The sequence below is a fragment of the Lipophrys pholis genome (genome assembly GCF_963383615.2).
Source record: "Lipophrys pholis genome assembly, chromosome: 1".
NCBI lineage: Eukaryota > Metazoa > Chordata > Actinopteri > Blenniiformes > Blenniidae > Lipophrys > Lipophrys pholis.
The window spans coordinates 6,181,655-6,202,870 of record NC_137635.1 but is presented as its reverse complement, the minus strand read 5'-3'; the positions used below and the strand labels follow the sequence as shown (position 1 = coordinate 6,202,870).

At 39.8% G+C, this 21,216-nt stretch overlaps 2 protein-coding genes across 3 annotated transcripts in view; one reads left to right on the top strand and one right to left on the bottom strand.

Annotated features, from left to right (window-relative positions):
* Positions 1-5,448, bottom strand: part of trrap (transformation/transcription domain-associated protein) — a gene marked incomplete at its 5' end in the record, with an annotated part of 79,616 nt that extends 74,168 nt beyond the window's left edge. The window contains 10 exons of the mRNA XM_080463528.1: positions 417-513; positions 1,085-1,173; positions 1,895-1,972; positions 2,357-2,482; positions 2,595-2,651; positions 2,928-3,011; positions 3,313-3,417; positions 3,626-3,736; positions 3,940-3,989; positions 5,349-5,448. Of these exons, the coding sequence (XP_080319654.1) occupies positions 417-513; positions 1,085-1,173; positions 1,895-1,972; positions 2,357-2,482; positions 2,595-2,651; positions 2,928-3,011; positions 3,313-3,417; positions 3,626-3,736; positions 3,940-3,989; positions 5,349-5,448 (897 nt within the window). The remainder of the gene's footprint in view (positions 1-416; positions 514-1,084; positions 1,174-1,894; positions 1,973-2,356; positions 2,483-2,594; positions 2,652-2,927; positions 3,012-3,312; positions 3,418-3,625; positions 3,737-3,939; positions 3,990-5,348) is intronic.
* Positions 5,449-11,820: 6,372 nt separating this feature from the next.
* On the top strand, positions 11,821-17,735 carry LOC308122069 (neuronal pentraxin-2-like). Of its 2 annotated transcripts, none has more exons than XM_080483693.1 (5): positions 11,821-12,551; positions 13,101-13,320; positions 13,716-13,957; positions 14,038-14,217; positions 15,959-17,735. In XM_080483693.1, the coding sequence occupies exons 1-5, from the start codon at positions 12,111-12,113 to the stop codon at positions 16,187-16,189; spliced, it is 1,314 nt and encodes a 437-aa protein (XP_080339819.1). In that variant the 5' UTR covers positions 11,821-12,110; the 3' UTR covers positions 16,190-17,735. The 2 variants fall into 2 exon arrangements, with proteins under 2 accessions (XP_080339819.1, XP_080339820.1); XM_080483694.1 differs by having other exon boundaries at positions 12,015-12,551; positions 13,107-13,320.
* The last annotated feature ends 3,481 nt before the right edge of the window (positions 17,736-21,216 follow it).

The following is a 21,216-nucleotide window of genomic DNA, read 5'->3' as shown; positions in this document are numbered from 1 at the left end:
ATCGACCCCCCCCCTACTGTTACACCACCTCATGTACTACTTTACTACACCTCTGCCCAGCAACGCCACCATCCAATACGTCAACAATATCTCTTCATATCTATTCCTCCACGCACGTCAAAACCATCTCAACCTGCCATCCTTTAGGCTTGATCTCTAAAATGCCCAGCCTGAGCTGAGATTTAAGTATTCTTTAAAAAAACAAAACAAAAAAAGGACCCATGGTTGTCACTTTGAACATTTGAGGAGTTTTTCTATCATTTACAGTTAGGAAATCTCCCCTTACGGCAGAAAAAACACATTTAAAGGTCATTTTTAATAAGGAAAACATTGCAGTAAGATGAAATAATGTGGAAAAAAATGGCAAGTCAACTTTAAAGTAAGATGAACAATTAAAAAAAATAAAATAACTGTACCTGGTAGATTCTGATGATGTAGGCCAAAAATGACAAAGTCTTGATCTGTGCAGCAATGAAGTCAGCGTACAGCTCCTTGTTATAGAGCTTGTGTTGTCTACAAGGGAAACAATTTACATAGAAAAACCATTTATTTTATGACAAAGACATTAATGATGTTGTTAATGATGTTGTATACCTGCATTAGTGGCAATTACAGAGGTTGAAACTGTGCGTCTACATGCGGGAGTCAATTCTACATGGGTGACTTGTCCGTCTGCGTCACAGCTGTTAGTGAACGGAGGAGAAACTTTCCCTCTCTTGCTCTCTCTCTCTCTCTCTCTCTCTCTCTCTCTCGCTCTATACCTGCCAGTGCCAGAAAGTCCTGAGGTATTTTTTCTAAATTAACTCTGCTCCATTTCCCTCCTGTTCAGAATGCTTAACACAACCCCCTTCCTATCTGGAGATGTTTCGCCTCCTGCGACGCCAATTTCTACAATTTTAACTTCCCCGAAATGGAATTTAGCTCCAGTGTTAGCCAGCCATGTGCTGAGCAGACCCATCTAGCACTTGATCGGAGGGAAGAAGACGCGGAGAAAGGAATTAAAAGTTGAATTCATTATAGGTGCACTAGAACTTCGATCTAAGACACACTTGTACACACACACACTCACACAGAAAGAACTTACCTTGCCTGCGGAGACACCTGGAGCATGATGGTGTTCATGATGAGGGGGACAAACTCCGACACCACATTGTGAATGTTCAGCTTGTATAGCTGAGGAGAAGAGCAAATATACAACATTGATAAATAAACAAACAAATCTCACACAGGTCTAAACAATTCGACCCGATCTTTTACAAACCCAATTATCTGACAGCTTTAATGAAACAATACAGGAGGGCGATTTCCATTCAATCACCATGATTTCGATCCTGTGCTGCACCAGCTGTACTTCAAGATGCAACCGTTAAATTAAAAACCCAGAGTTTCGAGGCGCAACCTTTCAGGCCACTGCTGCCCTTAGGGGGCGCCACATGATTTTTGTCCATCGACACAGAACATCGTGTTCCACTTTTAAACTACACTTTCATTTGTAAGGCGCTTTGTGTAACGCGTACACAAAGCGCCTTGCGTACAACCCCCCCCCCCCCAGTCTCCTGACAATCATCTGGCTCAGATGAAAAGATAACCAAACAACATGCCCACAGAGACGTGATCAAAAGTAGAGAAAAGCATCTTTCATTTCACAAGGCCTTTCATAAATACCTCTTGATAGAAAAGTATATAAGCAAGCTTTATTGTGCTTGTTTACTTTCTCGCATTTAACATTTTTCCCGCCAAGAATATAAAGGTCTTTAGATTATTTATATAGCTACATAAGCTTTAGTTGGTCTTTTATGTCTTCTTTTTTCCTCCGAGTGAAACATTGTGCTCGATGCAGCTGCATGAAGAAAAATCCATCATAAAAGCACAGATCCAGCAACACTTCACTCACCTGATACATCAGCACCACTATGATGGGCAGCTCTGCCAGCACCTTGAGAGACAAGGACCCTCGAGGGATGATGGTGTGCTTCAGACAAGAAACAACGCAGAAATGTAAGGACACGATGTGAACCAAGTTATCCAACTGCTGGATACAATAAACGGATCCCAACAACACGCATTATCGCTGAACAGTGAAGAGATTGATGTCGTCATTCAAGGTAAATCATTGTATTTCTCAGCGAGCACTCATTTGTCTAAACCGCTTGCAGGATAAATACTCGGTTTACTGTGGTTCTTAAAAATTGCATTAATTATAGTGGTTTCATTCGTAGATCCCTTCATGCACTTTCTACTCTTGTGCCTGTATTTGCAGGTATTCTGCCACAGTGCTCTACTACCATCCTCTGGTGAGAGACGATACTGGGGAAATAGGTGATAACCGGAGGATGTTAAACAGTGGGAGACTCACTGTTCGTGTTTCGCTGTCCTCCCTCTCGGGTGCAGTTTTCACCAGCACCGACGTGATCATCCCCACCATTTCTGGAGAGGGAACCGTGTTCTCCGCTATCACCTGCGGATTCTCAAAGTACCTCGCCTGTGTGGGGGGAAAGTGGTGCAAGAAAACAGGAGAATTGAGAAAAATAAATAAATAAATAGGCGAGTGTTGGAAAGCAGTCCAGCATCACATGCTGCTGAGGTTTACTGACCACAACTTTGGGAAGATCTTTATAAATCTGCTTCACAAAGTCCAGAAAATGGTGAATCTGAGAAGGAGAAAGGATTATAATGAATGAGAGGACACCAGCTAATACATCCGTATGATTTTTCTCTTTAACATATTTAATTGATCACTGTAGGTACCAAGTTATAAATGGTAAGCACATCTGATTATTCTATATGAAGGTTTCCCGTCTTGAATAACGTAACGTAAAATTAGTCTTCTGAGACAAATAGCAGAAGAAAATTTGTTATATTTACATTTGTTTAAAAAATTCTTTAACATTTAAGGTGCTGAAACAAAATCAACAGTAGTAACTCACCTCCTGAGAGATCGGCGGCCGGAACTGCTTATGTAGTTCAATAATGATGCGAAGGCATATCAGCACATTTTCCTCACTTTCAATCTGCATATAAAGAGAAAGTTTGAGATAGTCATGCAGACGCTCGTCCATACATGTTAAATGCTGATACATAACCCTTAATCTTATTAGTTTGACTGCTCTTGAATATTTCAGTGTATTTGGCCACTGTTTTGTTTAAAAGCGGATGTTATCCAAAGCAGCTATTTAATATGACAGATGCTGAAAAACATCCTGTGCATTTGTCAAGTGGGAAATAAAACTAAATCAACAATTAGTAACAAAAAAATCCTTAAGAATTCTTTTAAAACTCCCTGAAAGATTTTAATCCAACAGATGCAAATACCTCCAGGAAGCAGAACATCAACGCCAGGATGTTCTTGGTGTGTGGGCGAAGGTGCTCGTTTGTCGGAATACGGTGGATGATTTCAAGCACAAGCTTCCGTAGTTGCTGAATCAATGAATGAATGGATGAATGAAAGAAAGAATGAATGTTAGCAGGTTTATAATGCAGCTTTGAAAACAGTCATGTCATTTGAGGCTATTAAGTCAAATCGATTCACTTCAGGAGATTTTCTGTGCAGACATTGAGACGTTCATTTTGCAGATCTGTCAAACCACGTTGACAGGAAAGCCATGGAACAGGTCCATGCACATACCTGTGTCGGTTTCTCCTGAAGAAACTGCACCTCTCCATCCTTAAGAAAGGTGAGGAAGCGAGGGATGATGTGTTCCAAGAAGGTGGAGTATTGAGGGGACGAAGTCACATTCTGAAAAGATGCAAGAAAGCAGTTTGACATCGTCAAATCAGTTTAATCAGTCTGGATCTGCTCCTGAGGGACAACTTCCAAACATCAGAAAGGTTATTATTACAAACCCAGTGGGTGTTTTTCTTATTCATCATAATCCACCTGCTGAGACACTAAAAATGAATACACCTCATCAAAAGATGAAAAACATTGATCAGACTCACCTCAAAGTTCTCGCTGACCTCCTGCATCATCTTGAGTTTAGTTTCATCAGCTGGAAGTTGAAGGACAGAGTGTCACCATCAATCACACGCGCTAATCACTTCCACTTTTGGGAGAAATCTCCATGTGCACAGCAGGGGCGCTCAGATCTTATCAGTTTTACTTTCAGCGTCCAGATTGATCAAGATGTACACCGTGAAACACTCAATCACATTCTCTCTCACACACACACACACACACACACTCAAGCACACGGGTACCTTGAACTGGACTAAAGCAGATCGCTCTCATCACATCGCCCAATGATGCAAACATGTGCCTCAACTAAATCATTTAAATAGTAAAAAATTGTGTGTAATATCATATCTGGTCATCATTACATTTTTTGATTTATAATCCAATTGATATTGATGTAAATTAATTCTATATACGTCTATTGTTCATGAAACCCCACTTACAACCTTTCATCACACTCAATAAATAGCAATACTAAAAAGACTGGCATTCTACTGAGATACAGTATTGACATTGTTCCACACTACACCTGATTTTATTTTAGATTTTAAAGATTTCAAAAGTGAATGCAATACGTATTCTTCATTACACTCAGAATGAAAATGCGTCTTTTTTTTTTTTTTAGATTAATATGAAACTAAATAACAAGTAGTTTTTAAAGAAAGAAAAACTGGCACTACTATTGATCACCAAGACTTTTGAGTTTTGCTTAATATGAATTATCTCTTGATAAGTATAAAACATTTTTTAAAAAAGAATCCCAGTCTTCATCTGTAAATCATGATTAGAATTTTCCAAATTCAGAGTTCAATAAATAAGGAAATAAAAACTATATTTTTTTCATTTACAATTTTTTAATGCTCCGAGTTGTTGCTATTGATGCTCCCATTTGCTGCTTATTTTTTATTGCTATGTTATGTAGTCCTCTGTGTGAAAACTTTTCTTTCCACTGAAATTTCTCACTTGTGGCCCGAATGAAAGTTAATCATTCTAATATACTCATTATGAAATAACAAGGTGCTAGACACTATCAATATTGCACTAAAAGCCAATAACGTGAAAATGTCACAATTTTAGATGTAATAAAGCCAATTATAACAGTAATATTCATTTGATTGTTTCTATAGTACTGAGGGCCGGTCAAGCAGGGGTAAAGGGCCACATATTCCCCAGTCTGTTTTAAAGTGTTATGTTAATATTATGTGTTCCACTTTTACTTTACTCAAGAAAACTTTAAAATACCTCAGCATAATATCAGTGTGAACCTACAAAGTATTATACGTTGCTATTCTGATCCCAATATCTATTAAATACTTTATTAAATAAACTGTTCATGGGGTGTTGTTTGCCATATTCTGATTTTAATGATCACTAGCAGTACAGGATGAGAACTTACGTGTGTTAGTGTCGGTGAGTGCAGCCACGAACTGCAGGTACTTCTTCATCAGGGTAGTCTGGTCCACCACGGTGGGGCTGGGCGCCGGTACGAAGGCCATGGTGACCGCAGGCCAGGGACAGACCGGGCTGCAGTCTCCACAGAACCGTCTGGTCACTATAGTCCCATGTAGGCTGCACAAACGAAGACCATAAGCAGCTTCGGTGAAAATGAGTCTCACAAACAAACCGGCGGCAGGTCTTCGAACATGCCGACTTAAAGGCGCACGGTGATGACATCATCAACGCGCCAGCTAGCACAAATTGTGCGACCAGCAACGTTATTCCTTTATTTAACATGGTATTTTGTCGCATGGGAGAACCTTTTCGTTTAGTAAGTGCCTTTCATGCATATGCAGCCAAGCACGAACGCGGTAAAAGTTGCACAAAATAAGCCTGCAACGCAGGATCATTGAAGCATTAGCTAGCAACTGTTAGCTTTCGGAAAGAAAGCGCACACTCCACAGCAAGAAGCTCAGTTTAAAAGAAACACAGCGCACACTGCAAACTTGAAAGTTCTCAGTGCCGATCAAAATACTTAAGAAACCAAGTGCTCACCAGGAGTTACGCAAAATGTGCAAAATTTCCACAAACTTTGAAAAAAAAAAAAGCGAAACGGCTGTACTCACCCGACAACACCGACAGGAAGCTGTCGCTCTACGCGCCGCGCTCGCGCTGTCGCTTGCGGTCAGGCACTTTTGTGTGAAATGCCTCCGAGAGTTGCACAATAAATACTTCTTGTAAAAGTATAACCATAGCACAGTAATTCATACTTAGTATTTTTATAGACATAAAAACTAACACAATTATTATTGGCCAATATCAGCTGCAGTTTATAGCGTAAAGGTATTTTTCTAGTACAAGCGGAAGGATATAGAGCAAAAACCGTAGTTATAAGACCATCGTTTTCGATGGTCTTGTATCTCCTCGAATCAGCACAGGGTGAAGAGAATGAACCATCTGTAACATGATGGTATGCAGGGCCGTTTCTAGCTTTGTTGCGGCCCTTAGTTTGTCAAACTATAACGGGTAAATTCCCAATTCTTTAGATTTTCGTCTGACAACCTCATATATTAAAATTAAATATCTAATTTTGAACCATTCAGGCATGTTAAACTGAATTAAAAAAAACAACCAGTAATACAAGGAAAACAACAATCCCCCATACTTCAAAAAATACGACAGATACTGTGTGTTTTTTTTGTTTACTTTATATACAATGTACATCTAATTTAATTTAAAGTGCTACAATGAAAACCAAACAACAACAATAGTATCTCACTTATCAACGTCACACTTAATATATTTAGTCACATTATTAATAAAACATTTTATTATATCTGTGACTGTGTGTGTGTGTGTGTGTGTGTGTGTGTGTGTGTGTGTGTGTGTGTGTGTGTGTGTGTGTGTGTGTGTGTGTGTGTGTGTGTGTGTGTGTGTGTGTGTGTGTATAAGGGACATTTCCACAACATAACTTTTAGTTACATCTACTAGTTCATGCCATCTTTATGATCCACTCATCTAGCCAATTGTTTTTAATTGACTCTCTTCTCGCTGTTTTAACCACAAGATGGCAGCACACACTTTTCATCGTCTGAGGCCAAGTTTGTTTGAAAGTCCTTTCATTTACCAGAAACAAAACACGAGATTTGAAGCTAGTCAGAGATCAAATGACTGGAAAAAAAGAAGAAGCCATGTTTTAAAAGCTGGATAAACCAGTCTTTTATTTATTTATCCTATTTCTTTCAGCTCTTTCTATGATGGGTTGCCACGGTAGATGTTGCCCTTCGTCACCTCTTGTCTAACATCTCCCTCTTCAGCCTCCCTTTTCTCTGTCTTAAAAATAGATAAACATTCAATTTACTTATGTCACTAAACTACTCATTTAAAGCGTCAACATTAAATCTGTGTAGTCTATTTGAAAATGTTTGAAAAAAATCAGCAGGAGAAAGTTTGGCTAAAGAGAAAGAAGAATCGATCAAAAAGAAAACAAGAATAGTCTAATTACATAGAATATGGCTTAATAGAAGTAATAGAAGAAGAATTACAGCTCGATGCATCTTTTGTGGTGAAAAACAGACGAAAGAAAGTTTGAAACTTCAAGCTGAAGCGACACCAGAGTTCATCCTCAGAGAAAAGAAACGCATCGTCACAGAATATAACAAAATAAACTGTAATTCACATATAATGATGAGGTGCCTTCAACTTTTTCCTTTTTTTTTTGGAATGTACAGGCTGTCCTGAGGGGATCACCTATAAGTTGGCAATTATTTATTTTATTTTTTATTTTTTTCTCTCTCTCTCTTTTTTTATTTAACAATGAAAGACACTTGAATCACTCGGGGAAAAGGTTGTGGATCACTGCTATAGACTAAATCTTCCTCTTCAGCTTAGTTTGGGCTCTCATATCACAGATCAGGTGTATTTGATATTTGGTATATTATAATATTGAAATTCACTGAAGCATTTGTTTGACAGTTATTGTGCTGCTCTCACTTGGTCTTCTTGGCCGGTTGGATATATCAGTAAACTATGTTTGTCATTAGCGAACAAAGCATTACATTTTTCATATCCAATACTACCATGTAATATAGGGACCATATTAAGTTGCTGTCATGTTTATTTTTCTGTTTCACAAATGAAAGTATACACAAATGAGCCTTGAGGAGTTTGTTTTTCCATCTATAGTGCTTGTTGAAATAGCTTTGGAAATCATGATGTCATGTCCAGTTGAAATTCTGTATTATTTTCCATTTATCTGGCTTAATCAACCATTTTTTGGCCAAAGTTCTCCTAATGAGCTCCAATCCTCTCTTTCATGATCATCCTCCCTGTAACCCACCGGAGTTATTCTTTTCAGTGAGCGTCACATACATTGGAAGGTATAATTTGACATATAATGTGACATGCTGGTTCTCTTTTGCATCCTCTGTTCCCTAAGTAATAATGATCTGCTAAAGGATGTTTGTCTCAGCCTTATTGCACTGTCCTGGTTGTTTCATTAGTGTCTTGTTCTCTCTCTCTCTCTCTCTCTCTCTCTCTCTCTCTCTCTCTCTCTCTCTCTCTCTCTCTCTCTCTTTCGGTGGGGGCTGAAGTCCTGAGAGGGAAGAGTGGATGACACGCTGTTGCTGCGGCTTTCCAAAACCACTCATGTGTCCATTAGATTTGTGTTTTCTCGCTGCTGATGCCCCTTGTGATGAAGCCGGATCACCCCTGCATTATTCCTTCTATAGAAAGAAGTGCACTTTCCTTGAGACTGAGTCTGATTCATCAACGCCACCCTGAAGCCCATTCATGCGCCTGAAGCTGGTATTAACTCTTTTCACTCACACACACGGACAGGAAGAGAGGACAGAGGCAAGCCGTCCTCACACTCTTCCATCTTGATGCATCGAGTTTGGAATGAACATTAATTTCTGTGATCTGATCAGTGGTGATTTCTCTCTTTTTCTCTTTCTTCCATTTCCAGCAGGTGTTTCCAGCAGGTAGCCTTTCTCTGATGTTGCAGAAGAAAATAAGTGTGAACGTCAAGGAGGAGGAAATATTCCTGGCTTGATCCGCAGAGGCTCAGACTGTATCCAACCACAACGTACCAAAACCCCTTTTATAGCAGACTGAAGGTGTTGATGGTCAATCAGTTCGACGGGATCCTGCCTTGTTTTTTTTTAAACTTTTCTTTCTGTTCATCTCTTAAAAAGTTGCAGGCTATGTTCTTTGAACCGTGCTGCACTTTGAGGAAGAGTAAAAATGAAGTAAACGCTTGTAGTAATTACGTTTGTTTTTGAGCAGTTTGTGCTTGGATCTTTCGTTTTCAGTTGTTTTGTTCTCCTCTGTAATGGACACATTGGCCTCAGCCATCTTCTTTTATTCCTTTTAAGGCAAGGCCATTTTATTTATAGAGCAACCATTCAAACGCAAGGCGATTCACAGCGCTTTACAAAGAAATAAAATAAATACATGAAAGCTTTCTAAAGAAATTAGCTGCTTTCATTTATTCTTGGTGTGTCATCAAGAGGACTTCCTGGGATTTACAGTTATATGGCATATAGTTATACTGGAATACTGCATACAATTCATACATACATCACAATGTATGTTTCTCAAGATAGCATGTAACTTTTCAGTACAATTTACACAAAAATATGCATTTTAATTCATTAAAGCCTTTTCAAAGTTATTCTTAAGTCTCCCAATATGTGGTGTGCACACGTTTGATAAATGGAGCGAAGGTCACTGCATTCTATATTTACACTTTGGAAAACTGTCATTAATCAATACGTCATAGAATGAATCACAATTGTTGACATAATTGGTATTAATGCATGCAGACACAAATAACATTCTTTAGTGATTTACAGGTTGCACATAAATGCTAAATAAGTTAAATATGTTAAAAAAGTTAAATACATCTAAATTAAGTTTAGTAGAAACACACATTTGGATATATTTGTTTTTGAACCATGTGTGCAAAATTGATGTCATAATACAAAGCCATTTTTTTTCACAACATAAGAAAGGATATAAGAAAAATAATGACATAGACTGATCAAGAACAAGATATTACAGGAATACGTGTAATATTCAATCATAAAATAAAGTGAATTAAAAAGATGCAGCAAAGAGTGCTTCAGAAGGCACGTAAATATTTTGAGCATCAAAAGGTTAAAGTAATTGTTTTGGAGCTTTTTTCCTTCAAATATTGCAATTGTGGATTTGCTAGTGAGGTTGCAATATTGATTAGGAAGCACCTTCCCTCTTAAGTTGTCCAATATTCTATTTCCACCGATATTGAAGTGTCGAACTGATACACCATATCACCAGTTTACATTTTAAACTCTTTAGTTTGTTGAAAAACAAATGTGTATTAATCATATCAGGGAAACCTTTAATGTCAGTACAGGTACATTAGTTATTAAAATAGTTCTTAATTTGTGTTCCCTGGGCTGAAGCTTGAGAGAAGGTGAATATAAACATTGACACGCCACCATTCCATCACAGAAGGTGACATCAGAGTCAACAAGAATCCATCAAGTCTGGAGGCTCCTGGGGATCTGCACAGCAACCATTCAGGATCAGGAAGAACATGGAAACGCCATACGAAGAAGCCCAGGAAAGGGCATGCATGTTCAAATAGTACTCTCCACTGTACACATGATTAATGACTTCTAGGAAGAATTGTTGTGTTTTTAAAGACATTTAGCTGTTTATGGGGAGAATCATCATGAGCTCAGTCCAGAGTGATGACTTCCACAAGCTGGGATGAAAAAGGTTTCCCTTTAGAAACTTTTAATTGAATCATTCCAAAAACCGTCTTCAATCAAGATTTCCCACAGCCGAACTCTTTCCATGAAATAAATCACACAATGTGCACTGAGTGTTGGTGTTGGCCTGTTTCTACTTTGTCATTTCTCACTGTTGTATAAAAAAAAACAAAAAAAAACAACCTGGATTGACTTTGTGATTTGGTGCATGGCTGGACGCCATGTTCAAAGCACAGTGGGACATCTTCCAGTCTGCACTCCAGGCTTTATTGACCTTTTCCTGCTATGCAGGTAACAGTTGCTAATTGTTTACCACTGCATCCTGTTTATTCATGGCTTGTGTTGCTGAAAACAAACACGTTTTCTTGTGTTACACGCAATAATCTTCCACTAGTGTGATGGAATATTTGGGCCATCCTCATATTATTATTCTGCCAATAATTGGCTGGTTATTCCAATGTTGAATACACATTAAAACCTGTTGGAACGTCTGCAGCCAATAATATAATAAGACATGAAGAGAATTGCATTTCTTGGAAATCAAACTTCTTTTCAGGTTGTTTTGTTGTTTGCTCATTAAAATAGATGCAGTAGATTAAAGATTGAAATAAATATTGAGGATAAAGTGCAGAACTCTCCACTAAGGGTATGGATTTTTCTTTGCCTGGTCAGGTAATTATTATTGGTCTTATTAGAATTAAAATGGCCAAAATATTTTTAGACTCACCATATTGGTTGCTGTATTTGCCTTCACAGCCTTGTTTAAGAACAACTTTCAACTCAGCCACTCCTGCTTATGATAGAAATCTTACTGGAAAAACAACCTGATATTTGCCTTTTAACTTTCAGTATTTTAGTATTACATGATCCATTTTTGCATTTATACGTGATATATTTAACCTTACAACAAATTAACCTTTAAGTTGTGGGCCAGGTCTGTAATCAATTGTAGTAATACTAAAAAGACGCATGAAATGATTTTGAGAAAACAGAGAAGTTCTTGTAGGATAATTACCTCCACAAAGTCTTTACAGATTAATTAAATGGACACATATTTAAATAAGCAAACGTTTTACCCTACTGGTCAGTGACGTCAGCCTACTACAACCTATCCACGAGCGTTGGCCAACACCTTTTTTGGTAATCCTCTTTCCTAAGTCGAGCTGTCTGATCGACACCACACTGCGCACCAGCCGCGCCAGGAATAGTCCCGGGAGCACAAGCCACGTTAACGGGCTTACGTTGTCACACTCACTCGTTGATTGGATTTCTCGCTCGGAACTTTCCTGATTTTGCAGGCTGGACGAGGCTTTTTTGTAGAAATGCTTTTAGATACATGCAGTTTAAAGGTATCTGGTCCAGGGAACTTTTACGCACTGAAGTTAGAGGGACACTGCGTGGACAGAGCTTAGGTTTTAGTGTTCATTTTTGATCATTTTTAATCAGCCTTAAACGACTGCGCTATGTTTTCTTTCCTGTATGGATGTTTATTTGTCTGCGCGCTGTGTTGTGGCCACCTAACGAGGGGCCAAGCGGACGATGGGAAGCGGTACATCTGCCGGGCAGTTCCCCTCAGCGGGGACGAAAGTTGCCCCGTCACATTGCTCCCGGAGCTCAGCGCCGGGAGCCAAGAAGAGGAGCTCAGAAATACTGTCATGCAGCTTCGAGAGACGATTTTACAGCAGAAGGAAACGATATCCAAACAGCTGGGCGCCATCAACGAGCTGACCACCAAGCTGTCCCTCTGCGCATCCGCTTCCGACGATAGGAAGTACGACAAAGGCGCTTCATGGGGCAAAGACAAGCAGAATACGATGGGGGACGTTCCCAGAGATCCAAACGACACCATCGACAATCTTGGGAAAATCATGCAGGGTCTCAAGGACCGACTGGAGAACCTGGAGGTAAAGTGCGCATTGTGCCAAAGCCGTGCGTAAAACCATAGTTTGATTTCTGACCAGATCAGAATAACACTGACATCTGAGAATCCGGTACAGAATGTGTCGTGAGGATAAAAGAAGAAGTATATGTGGAAAGAGATTAATTGACTAACAGGTCAACCTCAAACCACCTATTAAGCAGGACCGATTAAGTGACATGTATTCAATTAGGCTTTGCGTAAAGGTATATTAGTATCTTCACTGCCTCGATAAATGCAAATTACCAGCCTACTGAGCTTTCAAAATTTCATAACATCTTCATAAACGACTTGATATATTTGGCACAACAGTTATGGTTCTGCCAGCATTAGAAAAGTGAATTAAAACCCTTTTTTCTTGACTTAACCAATAAATGAATTTTGGGGAATTTCATAAGCAACCACTTGTTTGAAAAGTATACCCGTTACTTTTGGTAGTGATGTAAGAGATCAGTTGGATCTCACAGGGGGTCTAAATGTCCCAGATGATCATTGTGTACTTCCTGCTCATAATATTTTGTCCATCCTCCCTTAGCAACAGCAGATGCGGGCCAACACATCCGGCGCTGCATTCCCCAGTGATCTCCGGGTCCTGCTGCAGCGACGGCTGGGGGAGCTGGAGAAACAGCTCCTGAAGAAAGTCAGCAACCTGGAGGAGGAGAAGAGCATGCTGTCCAACGCCACAGCTGCCTATAGGCTGAAGACAGAGAACACCCTGAACGCTTTGGTGGACCGGATCAGTGAGCTGGAGAAAGGTACACAAGGATTCATCCAGCCTTCTGAGATTGGTTAACCCACTGTCATATGGGTAAATGCAGTGGGAAATAATAATACAAAGGGTTAGTGATACAGCTGAGAGGGCAGATAATGCAACACAGACAAAATATACATACATGAGCACATGAGGTATTGGGTTTTGCTCTATTTTACAGTAATGAGCCCGTAGGAGAGCAGCTTTTTGAGGAAAATGCTTCTGACTGTGCATTAGTGACATGAAAGGGTCCTTGTTAGGAGTATTTTAAGCCCTGACTATGAAAGTGTAAAATATGAAAGGTGGGAGGTACATTGCCCACATACAAATGCATGAGAAAGCATATTGACCTCACTCCCACCATCCCTGCTCACTGTTTCTCTGCTCCTCTTCTTACAGGAGGTGATTTTAAATCCCCGGAGCAGTTTAAGCTGTCCCTCCCACAGCGGACTAACTACCTGTATGGCCGGATCACCAAGAGCCTGCCGGAGATGTACGCCTTCACACTCTGCATGTGGATCAAGTCCAGCGCCAGCCCCGGCATAGGAACGCCCTTCTCCTACGGCGTGCCGGGACAGGCCAACGAGATTGTGCTGATCGAATGGGGCAATAACCCAATCGAGCTGCTCATCAATGACAAGGCAAGTTGTTCTCCGCCGTGGCGGGTGAAATTATTCTCAGCAATGTTGATGTGAAATCTAACGGCGTGTGTGGATGTCAGGTGGCCCAGCTTCCCATAGAGGTGCGCGATGGCAAGTGGCACCACATCTGCATCTCCTGGACCACACGAGACGGTCAGTGGGACGCCTACCAGGACGGGGAGAAACTGGGAACCGGTGACAACCTGGCGGCCTGGCACCCCATCAAACCTGGAGGAGTCATCATCCTGGGGCAGGAGCAGGTGAGGACGCACCACCAGCGCCTCTATTTTTAGATGGAGTCGTTCATCTCTTGCATCCTCATCCAAAAAGGGCAAAACACTTTGCCTAAGAATTACCCGTCTAATTACTCCTGTGCTTTATCACAGTTGCAATGTCTCATTTTCACATCGTCACCAGCCAAACACTTCAACTTGCCAAGTTTGTGTAACGAGCGCTGGAATTTATGATGCACCATTTCCCGAGCAGCGGGAATGAGGCGGCGGCACGTTATCACGACAGTGCAATTAACAAAATAACAATAGACCTGTCACCCTCTCTCAGTGGTGCTGCGATCAGTGCTCCTATTGTTTTTCACAGAGGTGAAATTCAGCTGCAACGTTTTCTTATATTGTCCCTGAATCGCACATTTCTTCAATAGTTTTTTGTTGTTTTTTTTACTTTCGTTCAAACCTTCTCATTCAAACAAGTGTTATAAAATTAACAGTTTAAATTAGTTTGTGGTGTTTTGAAAAATAGCCCACTTTGGCCCTTGTCTGTGTTTTTTTAAAATTATTTAAACAATAAACTATGACACTAGTGAAGTTATGATCTGTGTCCCTGCTCATGATTTCACACAATGTGTGTGTTTGTGCGCATAATGAGAAAGATAAAGATGCCATAAGAAGGAATCGTGTGTCAATTAAGTTAAAAGCATATTTCTTACATTTTCACTTGTCTGTACTTGTAAGTAAAATAAGTTTAATAAGTATTTTCCCCCCTAAAGTATTAATTCAGTATCTGTACTGCCACTGAAATAATGAATGTGGTAAAGTTTGTCACAAGAGTACAAATCATTAGTAATAAATATATAACACAGGCAAAAAATAATAATTTTTCTTTGGTCTGCATCTGGGTCACATTATTTTGAGAGTTTAATTGTTTGTATTTAGTAACGTTATGTCAGTATAATCAATTCCCTCTCCAACTGTGAGACAGACTCCAATTTAAATAAATAATAAATGAGACAGAAACAAAACAAAAAGACAAGATGTTTGTGTTTCAGGCGAGCAGGACCGGTTGAATGTAAACTATAAGTAACACTTGATTAAAGAGAGACTTCACACACTTCTCAGCCTACTTTGGAATTGTTGGAGGAAAAAAGAAAATGAGCTTTCTTACTTGGCCCATTTTCTTCATACTAATACATTATACTTGGAACAATTTTAAAATTTCTACTCGAGTGAAGAATGTGAGCATTTTTGTTGGAACTGTTGGTAATTTTACGGAATTGAAATGTTTTGATTTACGAGCAGCTTCATGGTGCCGATCACGACAATGTAAATGTTTTTTTCCTTCACTTTGGTACAGAATTAAACATTTCCGCAGCTGTTTGCAATTAATATGCTTTTCGATATTTATGCCCTCTTGAGGATGAACCGTTTCTGTTTCTACTTTACGCTTCTCAATCGGATCCCATTAATATTTTCTAATAGCTTAAAGAGAAAACAGAGCGATCTACCAAACGAACTGCTGCAAAAACTCTCTTTTTAAAAGTTTGCTTTTGCTTTTTAATTATTGAACAAACTTTTAACAAAAATACAACAATTCTTTTACAATCTAATGACCACAGTGACATGTAAAGACAAGAACTAAGGACCAAAACACCCAAAGAAAGTTAAAACTTGAATGAAGGCTCATTTAATAATCTGCTGATCGCTTCTTCTGCTTGGATAATGTTGCTGCGGTTGTAAGTTTTCCTCCTGCTGTTTATTGCGCCTCCAGGACGTGGTGGGCGGGCGCTTTGACGCTGGACAAGCGTTCGTGGGCGAGCTGAGTCAGGTGAACATCTGGGACCGTGTTCTGAAGCCGGTGGAGATCCAGTCGATGGCCAACTGCAGCTCCTACCTGCCCGGGAACATCGTCTCCTGGCTGGCCAGCAATGTGGAAGTTTTTGGGAGGGGGGCGTCCAAACGACCTCTGGAGATGTGCCAGGAGCGACTGCCCAACGCTTAAAGTCTACCCATCCGCTCTCTCATACCATTACCCGATGTTTTCATCCGTTCAACATTTTAAAAAAACAACCAAAAAAACAGAAAAGTCAGCTTTAACTGTGGGGCACTTGTGTGGACTTTGTTTTAGAGCTCCAAACATGACAGTGTTGCTTCATCTGGTGTGCCTGCAGAGATATTTACAGTTAAAATGTCCGCAAAGCTAAAGATTACACTCACATTGGTAAAAACATAAATGAATGAATGAATGAATGAATGAATGAATGAATGAATGAATGAATGAATGAATGAACCAAAGTGCAACTGTTTTGAGAACAATCACTGATTGCTCCTGCAGAACCACACTTCTTACCCTTCAACCTCCATTATGAAGCCCATTCAGGTATTAGACCCAGGCCTTCCAGTCACCCCTCCACCCCCCACCCCACCCGCCACCCACCCACCCACTCACTCAGGAGCTCAGAGGTGATTACATCTACTTACCACGTCACAGACGGACACATGTACCCCGGCCACTACGAGTCCGTCCTGGCCCGGATTGACTTGACCGTCGACATGTGAGCCGGCGTTGCGTGCGGACGAGGGGTTGGTGGCGTGGGGGTGGCGGGGGGGGGGGCGTGAACGAGCGGCAGGAAAGATTACAGGTCTGACTTCATGTTATGTCTGTTACTTAGCAAAAGTCGGCTTAAAGCCAACTCCAATCAAACCCCTGATCCTGACATGTTCAGTCAGTTTGAGGACGATGGGGGAACTGAAAGAGCAATCTGTGTTCGACGTACTGATAACTGCTGTTAACTTCACGCTCAGCTGATACGAGAGGCGATTTGTGATGATGGGAGGGATGTTTTCTATATTGAGATGAAATAACACACACACACACACACACACACACACACACACACACACACACACACACACACACACACACACACACACACACACACACACACACACACACACACACACACACACACACACACACACACACACACACACATACACACAAAAGAGACTAAGTGCAATGCCTGGGAGTTAATGATAGATGTTTTTCACTTGGTCTACTTGTGAAGTAACTTTATTCACTTGTCAGGATGAATTTCATTGGTGTAGACATGTAGACCAGAGGGAGACTGTACCCCCCCCCCCATTCCCTCAGGGGAAATCGTCCTCTTGAGTAGCTCTGTCTGGTTTGCCTTTTACATTTGAACTGGTTTCAATGAAAAATCAATCATGCTGAAAGTATATTTAGAGCTTTTAGTGTTGTGAGGTACTTTTACTTGTGATTTGGAGCGATGTCGCTGTAACAGAGCTTTCAGTAAGATCTAACAAATCCAAACATGTTTCTGAAATGTACTTGTTCATTTGTTTTGTATGATTTAGCTTGTCTCTCCAGGATTTGATTCAATTTTTTTTTATGTCATCTGTTTTGACCTCCTTCTGCGGCCTTCTTCTTAACGCTTAAGTGCCATTTAAACATTTATTTTCTTGAAGAATCATTTGCTTTGCCAATAAATGAAAATCTGTAAAATAAAGACACATGCTGCAAAATTAACTTTGTTCACCCGTGTGTTTTACTCGGTATCAGGGTCATACGGGATCACTAACTTAATCTCCAGGTGACTTGTTTGAGCATACGGTGATGCTGCCACCAGTTGAAGACATTCTGTTGGAGGCGGTGAGGCGACGTGAGCTGGATCTGTCCGCTCAGATGGGTTAAGACATCAACAGGTGTCGCGGGCGGCATTAGCAACTCTTAACAGATGAGGGAGGCTGAAAGGTCAGGGGTGACGTCACGGACACTCTCCCTGATAAAAGGTAACTCCTTCTATCCGCTCACTGCTCTCAAAACACCCCGGCCTGATCCGCAGGCAGACTTATAAGCTCATAATATTTATTCTTAATGCAGGACTTTGTATTTGATTAGAGGGAGTCTTTTCTTTACATCTGTGAATGCGTCTATTTTATTTGTGAAGTGTTGTTTTGAGAAATAGTGTCATTGGTCTGATTATTAAGAGTCCTCCAGACTGTGCTTTTAGCTGTGGATCGTTCTTTTAATGAATTACGCAGACATGTTCCCGTCAGCCTTGTCTGAGGAAAGTATTTTTGCAGCTCTAATGTTCTTTACATAAAAGTCCTTATCTCAGTAAAAGCTATAACATGAAAGTCTCAGATCTGGACAGAGATGTCCAGTCAATAATGTTCATGGAAATTGGCATCACGTTGTGGATTGTACTGGATTTTTCGTCATTCTTTATCACTTCCCTTTCTCGTGTGTTTCTAGGCAACATATCTTAATAAAAAAAAGCTTGGCTGGCGAACGTAGTTTATTTGAACTGTGACAAAACTACAAATGACATCCTCTCACAAACGACTAAAAAAACACAAAGATGTTGAGGTAGTTCTCTGGAAGGTATTGTACTCTTAAACATGGACAATATAGATGTGTTGCTCAGTACCTTGACCTTTGTTGTGACCCAGTGAGTGACCTCAGTGAGCGCCCCCTACGGTTCATCCTGCAGAACATTACAAACCACCCAGAGTTATGGTTGATGATCCTTTTTTTTTTTTTTTAAATTTAGAAATGACTCAAATGTATTTTCATAGTCATTATAATGATAAAACCATGTGTAATGTTGGTCTTCAGATCTTTTAAGATCTATCCTATCATGTCCTATCCTATCCTATCCTATCCTATCCTATCCTATCCTATCCTATCTTATTCTATCCTGTCCTATCCTATCCTATCCTATCCTATCCTATCCTATCTTATCCTATCCTATCCTATCCTATCCTATCCTATCCTATCCTATCCTATCCTGTCCTGTCCTATCCTATCCTATCCTATCCTATCCTGTCCTATCCTATCCTATCCTATCCTATCCTATCCTATCCTATTCCTAAGTGTTGTAAACAATGTCAACTGAAATGAAAATCATGAAAAGGCTGCTGTTTCACCCACCATGACTTCTTGGCTTGACAGAAAGCATGTGCATTTAGACTGATTTTAGGTTAAGCTCATGACGTCAGTCAGTTTGAGGGAGACATAAAAATCCTGATACTAATGGTTCTTGAAAGAAAGATTATGAAGAATAAAGAAATACAGCAAACAGAAGCTGCAAAATAACCGCTGTGATAAACCTCAAACAAGCAGAAAAAGGAAACATAATGTGATTTCAAGGTTGCTGATGCATCAACGACAATATTCCTCAATCATGTGTGCAGACTTGTTCATGTTTATCAACTTCACTCTTCTCGGTCCATCTGTGCATCTGTGTGTTTGGGATTATCCTTGTCGACTATTTAGCCTCTGGTTTACCTGTGACCTTGTCAATATGTACTTTAAGAAACAGAATATTTTTCATACATTTTCTGTGACGGGTTTTGGAAGAAGCCAGGCCACTGCCTTACAGTGAGGCATGGTGGTGGCAGCATCATGCTGTTGGGATGTTTCTACAGCTGCAGGAGCTGGGCGACTCGTCAGGAGAACAGGGAAGATGACCAACTGAGCATCTCTGGACGGATCAGAAAATGGCTCGGCAGCAAAGTTTCTTATCTAAACTGATGCAGCTGGAGTGAATTGAACGATAGAAGTGGCAACCTTGTGACATCATAATGAAAAAGACTTGAGGCTGTAACTGCTCCAAACTATCTAACAACGGCTGTGAAAACTTATGGGCACGTGAACTCTTATTAATTTATAAACTTTCCAAAATGACTTGTCTCACATTGTTATTATGGGGTATTGTTCGTAGAATTTTTAGGGAAACAATGATCTTAATCCAATGTGGAATAAGACTTTACCTTCACGAAATGAGGAAAAAGTGAAGCACTGTGAATATTTCCTTTGTACAGTACATCCCTCTATCCTCAGGATGACGATAACGTTCAGATCCAGGGGCCACACAAACACACCCAGTATGTCGACCCCGCAGGTGCCTGATATAAAAACACGTGAGTGTTGGTTAACTCCATGTACACTTGAGGTGAACAGGTAAAAGCTCTTCACAGCGTTTGCAGAAAGTACCATCACATCTCTGGTATGTGGCCGATTCCCTCTGAAAGATAACCAAGAGCCTCAAGATAGATCTTCCTACTGAAAATGGGAAACATCTGTGGAATTAAGCATGGCAGTGTTTTAGCTCAAGGTCGGTCGTCTGGTGGAAGTGATATTCCTTTTAGCGTCCCCACAGCTCGGTGCTGAGACTCTGACAGCTGGCATTCATCAAGAGACTCACACTTAATAATACTGCGACATCTCTAACAGCGGACAAGCTGTCATTAGGTACGAAACAGCTCCAACACTGCTGGACTGACGTCAGGAAAGCTGAAAATAAATTCAAGGATTTAGTTTTGTGTAAAGTTATCCATCCCTGTTGTTTGTTTCATGAAGCTTTTTAAATGGTTTTCATATGTTATCGTTTGTGTATCTCAGTGTACACACAATTACAGCTTCAGTTACTTCATTTTTACAGTTTCTAGTAACATTAATGGAGAGGTTCTGGGGATGGTAATCAGTAGGTTTAATGTCAGACCAAAATTTGAATCAATTCATTGATTAATTACCAGAAAATGATATAAGTCAGACATATTGTGCAAAGTTTGATAGTTCATTGGAAAATTTTCAGACAGAAGGTTCAATTTCTGACTTTCAATTAAATGTATTAGTATGAGGCTGAAAACGCCTAAAGTTGGTAACAATATACAGCAGGCCTGGTTCGGTAATTATTATTATTATTATTATTATTATTATTATTATTATTATTATCATCATCATCATTATTTTTATTTTTATTATTGTTATTGTTATTGTTATTGTTATTATTATTATTATTATTATTATTATTATTATTATTATTCATATTATTATCATCATTATTATTATTATTATTATTATTATTATTATTATTATTATTATTATTATTATTATTATTATTATATTAATCCCTTCCTTTCATTTAATATAAAATAAAATGATAGTAATAATAATAACAAGACCCCCGGCTAGCTCAGTTGGTAGAGCATGAGACTTAT

What these genes read in the sequence shown, in the direction of transcription:
- LOC308122069 (XM_080483693.1), top strand. Translation starts at nt 12,111, where the DNA reads ATGTTTTCTTTCCTGTATGGATGTTTATTTGTCTGCGCGCTGTGTTGT. An exon ending in ACCGACTGGAGAACCTGGAG is followed by an intron (nt 12,552 to 13,100) that starts GTAAAGTGCGCA and finishes ATCCTCCCTTAG; the next exon opens with CAACAGCAGATGCGGGCCAA. An exon ending in GATCAGTGAGCTGGAGAAAG is followed by an intron (nt 13,321 to 13,715) that starts GTACACAAGGAT and finishes CTCTTCTTACAG; the next exon opens with GAGGTGATTTTAAATCCCCG.